Source organism: Chiloscyllium plagiosum, chromosome 2, assembly GCF_004010195.1.
Source record: "Chiloscyllium plagiosum isolate BGI_BamShark_2017 chromosome 2, ASM401019v2, whole genome shotgun sequence".
NCBI lineage: Eukaryota > Metazoa > Chordata > Chondrichthyes > Orectolobiformes > Hemiscylliidae > Chiloscyllium > Chiloscyllium plagiosum.
Window position 1 is genome coordinate 9,643,016 of NC_057711.1, and position 8,528 is coordinate 9,651,543.

General features: G+C 41.6%; 1 protein-coding gene across 4 annotated transcripts in view; it reads right to left on the reverse strand.

Annotated features, from left to right (window-relative positions):
- Nucleotides 1-8,528, reverse strand: part of dok7b (docking protein 7b) — a 95,439-nt gene that overhangs the window by 2,832 nt on the left and 84,079 nt on the right. For 3 of the 4 annotated variants that reach the window (XM_043703645.1, XM_043703653.1, XM_043703636.1), the window contains 3 exons: nt 6,915-6,988; nt 4,481-4,538; nt 1,765-1,920 (listed from right to left, as the gene is read on the reverse strand). In XM_043703645.1, the coding sequence (XP_043559580.1) occupies nt 1,765-1,920; nt 4,481-4,538; nt 6,915-6,988 (288 nt within the window). The remainder of the gene's footprint in view (nt 1-1,764; nt 1,921-4,480; nt 4,539-6,914; nt 6,989-8,528) is intronic. The other variant, XM_043703659.1, reaches the window with a different exon arrangement.

Sequence of the window (8,528 nt, forward strand, 5' to 3'; positions counted from 1 at the left end):
CAAAAAATGTGTAAAAACATCAACATACCTCTTAAACTCAATGTACAAATATACAGTAAGTAATAGAAACATAATACAGTGTATAAACATCACTGTTATACTTTAATTACATCATAAATACTCAGAATCATGGTAGATCGCAATATTTGAGGTATATAATTTTTGCCAGTTTATCTAAAATGCCGACTAAAACAAAGTTTGCTGTACATTTGGCATGCTTGCCTTCATTGCTCAGTCCTTTGAATATAGGAGTTGGGAAGTCATGTTGAGATTGTACAGGACATTAGTGAGGGCTGTTCTGCAATAATGTGTCCAGTTCTGGTCATCCAGCTATAGGAAGGATATTATTAAAGCTGAAGAGTGTTCAGAAATAGATTTACCAGGATGTTGCCAAGTATGGAAGATTTGAGTTATAAGGAAAGGCTGGACAGCCAGGGACATTTCTTACTGAAGCGTAGGAGGTTGAGAGGCGATCTGGTAATGAGAGGTATAGATAGAGTTAACGGTAGTTGTTCTTTCCCGAGGATGGGGGATTTCAAGACTAGGGGGCATACTTTTAAGGTAAGAGAAGAGAGATTTTAAAAAGACATGATAGGTAAATTCTTTACACAGACGGTGATTCGCATGTGGAATGAACTTCGTGAGAAAGTAGTGGGTGCAGGTACAATTACAATGTTTAAAAGACATTTGGATGGATACATGAATAAGAAAGGTTCGGAGGGATACAGGCCAGGAGCAAGCAGGTGAGGCTAGTTTAGTTGGGGATTATGTTCAGCATGGACTGATAGGACCGAAGGGTCTGTTTCTGTGCTGTATGACTCTATGATGTTCAGTAGCAGCCTTGAGTGGTTATTTTAATTAACCTATTCTGATATGCAATGAAACACCTCAAGGTTAAAGTGGGTCTTGAACCCAGATCTTCTGGCTCAGAGTTAGAGACATTACCGCAACATGACATGACCTCAACACCAACAGCATTACACATTGTACCACAACTGAAGCACAAGGCTTTGAGTAGATTGAGACAGTCATGAAGGAATGGGAGTCTAAGGATAGGGTTAATTCTTTGTATTATTTTCACCTTTTGAGTGAGATCCTGATATCAATGTTCACTTTGTAAAAATGAATCTGGTTAGACAGCGATAAGGAGTTTTGAAAACACTACAAACTGTATTCTTTAAGACTCCTGTACTATCATCAATTTCTCAGAACGAGGTATCTATGGAATTTTTATAATCATTAAAATGATAGGCTGTAGATTCAGAGGATGACACCTCCAGGCACAGCTGTGTAACATGCCCGTACAGAGCTTCTGCTCCATGTAACTATCTCCAAATGATTCCTATGATTGACAGTTTCCAAAAGGAGAGTGACTCTTACTGAGGTTATTGCCACTAACTGGACAAGGGAAGGGAGGAACATAATTCTTAAGTAGCCTGACTCAAAGGAAAGTTTCAAAAGATGGTTAAGAGAACAGGATCTTCAGATTTTGACAAGGCATGTACCTATTAATCTTGAAAGCTGAATGATGGGCATCTTCTAGTAATGTGAACTGCAGTGATGTAACGTTCTGGCAGAATTATTGTTAATGATGTACATCGTAACCTATACATCATTTTTGGTAACATCATCACTGTATGTTTAATTCCTATGAAATCCAATTAATGCCTTTGAGCTCTGTTTTCTGAAGGAATTACATATCAGTGACACTTCACTGACAGAAAGAAGCCACGGTTGGTGCTGAGCTACATCATGCGGAGTTACCTCGAATGGCAGGACTGGACTCCTGGAGCTCAAGTTCCATATAATGGAGCTGCTTCTTTGACGCTGGGCTCACTGGGATGTTGACATATGTTGCTCCTTCCATTGGCCGCAATCTGTCAGTCCCAGAAAGCTCCGGTGGATAAGCAAATGCCCCTCCTGATAGACACACAAGAACAGGTTCGGAAGTGCTTTGTTTACTTATTTCAGCAGATTAGAAATTAATAAAAATGAGAGGAATGCTCATCTTTTACTTGTCTAGCCAGGGAACACAAAGCCATATCTTATATGTAATTAATGGTGCTTTAGATCTTCTTCATGGTTCCCTTTTCTATTTTTTATATTTCTGAAGTGTCATTCTCAATTTTCACAGGATTTAAGGTTTGTAAGAGTAAGTTGTGCATAATCAAAGCTAGTTCAACAGCTTTTCCACTGAACTGTGCAACCTGCAGTTTTAAGGTGCCACTATCTAAATGGTGCCACAATTTAAATGGTGCCAGTATGCTAAATTGTCCATAGTTTCCAGGGATGTGCAGGTTTGGTGGATTAGCCATGGGAAAAGCAGGGTTACAGAAATAGGCTAGTGGGGTGGGTCTAGGTGGGAAGCTCTTCAGAGGGTCGTTGTGGACTCGAAGGACTGAATGACCTGCTTCTACACTGGAGAGATTGTATGATTATATGATCTGGAACACTATCTGCTTCTTTGGCGGAGTTTATCGTCCAAGAACTCCCAGGTTGGTCTTTTCACTTCTTCCAATGGGATTGTCCTTTATGGGTGACCAGGGCCTGATAGGTCAGTGTGTGCACCGCAGTCTTCCACAGAGTTCCATCAAAGCCAAAACTAAGAATCAGTGCAGAAGCAATAAATACTCCATTGCCTGTTACTTTGTGGTAGCTTTACCTGACGTCCTAAGCTCTAGGATTCACTCCCCAGATCTCCCCAAATATAGGGTACTGTTTCTACACTGGGAACAATTAATAACTTGACGCACCCATTCCCCCTGAAAAGTACTGTGGGTGCACCTATGCCACAAGGACTGCAGCTATTCAAGACAGCAGCTCACCACCACCTTCCCAAGGGCAGTTACAGATGGGCAATAAATACTGGCCTTGCCAGCCAAGCCCAGATCCCATGAGGAAATTTAAAAACGCATTCAAAATTGGAGCAGTTAGGTTAGGTTTCAGGCTTTGCAGAATAATTCATTGATGCAATCACAAATGGTAAACTTTCTCTGAGTTAGCACAGTCAGGCAGCCTCATTGGATTCCTGCTTTCTCCCGCCTGCTAAAAGTGAGGCGCAATATATATAGAGTGGCAGGCTAATGCAGTTTTATTAAGACAGCTGAAAAATAAGATTCGGCTGTGCAGTTCTTCAGCTGGGAGTAAACCAGGTTTAAAATCAGTGGCAATGACTATACTGCACTATTTAAACAGGGTGCATATTAGTCAGTTTCTTTAAATAAATCAAATATTTTCCAAAATGGGAAGATTCTAAACCTGTCTTTTAGTCTGTGAAAACCCAGATTAACATGAAGAAATTGAAGAGCCATCTATAACCAACACAAAACAGTGGATTTGCACAATGTCAATTTGACAAACAACTCAATCACATTAGTCAGATATGATTTGTCTTTCATTGCTCTGTATTGGCTATCATTTACTTTATAGTGCCTGTCATTTTACATACATAGGACATACAACAGAGACTATTCACAGCCACCAGTCTATGCTGACGTGTATGCTCCATTTTAGTCTCCTCCTATCTTCCCTCACTTAATCTATTATTGCAACCTTCAGTTCCTTTTTTCTTCATAAACCTGTCAAGCTTACCCTTAAATGTATCTATACTATTCACATCAATTATAGCCAGCTCCACAAGGAACTCTCCGGGTAAAGATGCTACTTCTGAATTCCCCATTGGACCTTTCAAAACATACCACTTCACCCAGCTCTATGTTTAGTTACGTCTGGCTTGTGGCTGTCATTTTATCAGTCCGTGTATATCCTCAAAAGTTTTTTTAGCTCTTTCATGTGACAATTAATTTTATCACAGATCCTGATATTTTCCCACCACTGACGTGAGGCAGCCTGGTCTTTAGTTACCAGGTTTACACTGTTTCTTTTGCAACCTTTCATTCTCAGCCACTATCCAAATATCCAAGGAGGATTGCAAGATTGTGTCCAGAGCCTCCCTTCCCTCAGTAACCTGGGATACAACCCTTCCACTCCACATTGAGAACTGTCAACCTCTGCTTCAGTCCTTTTCTAATTTTCATATCCAGATCAACTCTGGGGCGGCACAGTGGTTCAATAGTTAGCACTGCTGCATCACAGCACCAGGAACCCAGGGTCGATTCCAGCCTCGGGTGACTGGCTATGTGGAGTTTGCACGTTCTCCCTGTGTCTGCATGGGGTTCCTCCCACAGTCCAAAGATATACAGGTTAGGTGAATTGGTCATGCTAAATTGCCCATAGAGTTAGGTCATTAGTTAAGGTGAATGGGTCTGGGTAGGTTACTTTTCAGAGGGTCCGTGTGGATTTGCTGGGCCAAAGGGCCTGTTTCCACACTGTAGGGAATGAAATCTAAAAACTCCTTTACTGGAAATATCGCAGCATCCCTCGTTTTAGTGAAGACAGATGCCAAGCACTTATTCAGTACCTCAGCCATGCCCTCTGTCTCCACAAGTAGATTTCCTTTTAGACATTTTGAAGTGTTTACCAGATAATTTCTTTGTGTCAAAACTGCCTGAAGTTTCATCTTCTGGAAGGCCCTTCTCCTGAAAATAAAAACGTTACAGAGTTGTTAGAGTCATCAGGGCAAAGAAAGAAGCCATTTGGCCCACCATCACTATACTAGCTCTCATTGCTTAAGGAACAGAACTTCAGTCTAGAGTCACACACATAGTTCTTCTATAGCGCGATGGTTGCATTCTTGCGCAACCCCACTTAAAGAAAAATCATGCTTTAGAAAGAGCGCTTAAAGTGTTGGCGATGTGATCACGTTACTGCCAACACGTTTTAAAAATTCAAAACAGTGTCCCCAATTTGTCAATCGCATTAGAGCAAATTCACATTAACAAAATACGCATTATAGCAGAACGACCTGTATTCTCAATGGAAGTATTAAACCTGGCTTTTACAAAATTCTCAAACCCTCCACATTCACCCCATCCCATAGTAGACTCTCCATTGCCTTGGTGGCTATAAATGCCCCTTAATTCTTGTAGTGCCTAATTAATTGTACTTTGGGAGCGCCTTTAGTTCATGGACTGCAGCCTCTCAAGAAGAGAACTCACTATAAATCTACAGAAGTCAAGAGTGTGGTGCTGGAAAAGCACAGCAGGTCAGGCAGCATCCAAAGAGCAGGAGAATTGATGTTTCAGGCAAAAGCTCTTCATCAGGAAGAGATGCTCCTCAGATGCTGCCTGACCTGCTGTGCTTTTCCAGCACTCTAATCTCCAGCATCTGCAGTCCTCACATTCGCCTATAAGACAGAAGAACAGAAGTAGGCCATTCATCCTATCAAGTCCATGCTACCAATTGAGGAGATTTGATAATCATCAATTCCACTTTCTTGATGTTTCCACCACCTTATCAGGGGCAATATGAAGGATGGGTAATACATCCCATGAATGAACAAATTAACAAGTTAACGTAAATTTAAAGGATGGCCTTATGATCTCTGGGGTGACTCCAAGCTTGGGCAAATTTTATGGCCAAAGGATTTCCATCACAGGCCAACATCACAGTCTAAATAACTGGATGGTGAAAGTAATCTCATAGTCAGTGCTTCACGTTTAGATGCTAGGATGCAGTAAAGTTGCTCCTGTGGATTTTTTAAAATGCATTTGCAGGATGAGGGCATCACTGGCTGAGCCAACATTTATTGCCCAGAGGGCAGTTTAGAATCAACCACATTGCTGTGGGTCTGGAGTCACATGTAGGCCAGACCAGGTAAAGATGGCAGGTTCCTCCCCTAAAGGCCATGAGTGAACCAGGTGGGTATTTCCTGAGAATTGTTTCATGGTCATGGAAACTCTTAATTACATATTTTTATTAAATTCAAATTCCACCATCTGCCATGGCAGGATTTGAACCTAGGTCCCCAGAACATTACTTGTATCTCTGGATTAACAGTCCAGCAATAATACCACTAGGTCATTGCCTCCCCCTTAAAGTTAATGAAGTCTTCAACTAACCCATTACCACACCACAGAGTCATCGAGATGTACAGCATGGAAACAGACCTTTCGGTCCAATTGATCCATGCCAACCAGATATCCTAACTTAATCTAGTCCCTTTTTCCAGCATTTGGCCCATATCCCTCCAAATCCTTCCTATTCATGTGCCCATCATGTGCCTTTTAAATGTTGTAATTGCACCAGCCTCCATCACTTCCTCTGGCAGCTCATTCCATAAGCACTACCCTCTGCGTGAAAAGGTTGCCCCATTGGTCCTTTTTAAATCTTTCCCCTCTCACCCTAAACCTATGCCCTCTAGTCCTGTACTCCCCCACCCCAGGGAAAAAATGTCTATATATCCTATCTATGCCCCTCATGAGTTTATAAACCTCGAAAGGTCACCCCTCAGCCTCCAACGCTCCAAAGAAAGCAGCCCCAAGCTGTTCAGCCTTTCCCTATAGCTCAAACCCTCCAATCCTGGCAAACATCCTTGCAAATCTTTTCTGAACCCTTTCAGGTTTCACACAATAGAAAGTATCAGTGTATACCTCAATCTTCCAAGCTTGGACACAATGGCTTCCTTATGCCTTGGTGCTGAACTAAATTAAAGCTATGTAGCTTTTTCAAATGTTTACTATGTATCTTTTGGCACACATTCAATTAAAATACATGGCGACCAAGAGATTCCATAATATCCCAAACTACTTTAAACTTTTTACAATCTGGCCTCATGTCCTGCTGCACAGTCATCTGCACATTTACCAAAAGAAAGGCTTGCTTTTGTTCTGTGTTTAAGCCTCCAAAATCAGAGGCACTGATGCTATGCCATATGCCAAGGTCAACTTTTAAGCATGAAATTTCCTTTTCTCCCCTAAAGAATACTTACGTTATTAATAACTATATTCTAATGAATTAATACTCAACATTAAACATCACTTCTTGCTTACCATCGGTCATGCTATAGCACTTACCTTTTTATGTTTAAGACCCATAATATCCAGGTGTGCCCCTTGCCCTCGATGAAGTTTCAAAGACCCTGGTGGACCTGTGAGTATCAGTGAGTGAGAATCAGTGAAATATTGTCAACTACGTTGACTGTTAGAGAATAAAGTACGGGCAGGGGATGGGTGGGGGTTGTAGGGGGTGGGAAGAGGTTAAAATCAGCTCAGAAATTCCTCTCAGACCCTCAACCCATGTTTAATGCAATCCCAAAACAAAGTTAGAGATCAGCAGCACTGGGAATTCCAACGGGAGTTGAAGATTTCTCACCCAACTCAAAAATGGGATCTCTTGGCAACCATTGCAAACACTCTGTATACTGCATCTAATACAGTTCACATTCCAACACTCTATGCTCACAGAATACAGCTCCCATTACTTAAAATGACCAAGTTTAAAATAACCAGACACTTATATTGCTTGAAATCTGATAAGCATTCGCCACTTGCATTAATGTTAATGTCAAAGTTGCTATTATTGTCTTAAGCGCACCATCCATTTGAGACAGAAACAGCTGCGATTGCTCAATGGTTCACAGTTTAAAATACACTGAATTCAAGAACAAAACAGGAGTTAAAAAGCAGCTCTTAGAACAATACTGCGCATAAGTTGGCAATTTGAACAGTTATGACTACTCCATCTTTTTACAAGAGCTAATCAGGTAATTCAATCCCCTTACTCTTTCAACATAGCAGCAAGACATGTTGCAATCAAACATTATATTTCAGATCATTACTACAAACTAAGCATGGAAAAAAAAACTTCCTTTCTCTCTTCTGGTACTGTAAATCTGACTCTTCCCACCACTTCTCCCAATAGAAAAAGATGTCTTGAACATCTGTACTAAATCCCATCTTAACCTTTCCTGTTAAAAGGAGGACAACTCCAGCTTTTCGTGTCTCCCTGTATTACTGAAGGCACCATTAATGCTTGATTAAATGTACTTAAAACCCATCTGTGTGGTGTGGAGTTACAGTGTGTACCAACTACTAAAATATGCTGCAGGAGCTGGTAACATTCGGGCAGAGGATAAACAGAGGAACGTTCTCTTTACATAATGGAGTGACATTACCACATTGTGGATCATGGGCAAAATGTGTTCGCACAAGTACGCCTTTCTCTCCACAGCACCTGTGTTGCTTGTGTGTAAGTGCAGCGAATCAGTGAAGATATTGTGTGCAAAAAGCTTTATTCAATACTTCCACCACCCATGTGGCCAGGGAACCAGGAACAAGCAAAACCCGATAATGGCAATGCTGACATGCAAAATAGTGAAGGAGAGGGTAGGGATTAAATCAAAATAGAGTTGGGGGGGGGGGAAATAAAGCACTCCACTCCCTGTGGTGCCCACCTCTCCCTAAAGGCATGGAGAGCGTTGATGGACATAGAACATAGATCAATACAGCACAGAACAGGCCCTTCGGCCCACGATGTTGTGCCGAACATTTGTCCTAGCTTAAGCACCCATCCATGTACCTATCCAATTGCCGCTTAAAGGTCACCAAAGATTCTGACTCTGCCACTCCCACAGGCAGCGCATTCCATGCCCCCACCACTCTCTGGGTAAAGAACCCACCCCTAACATC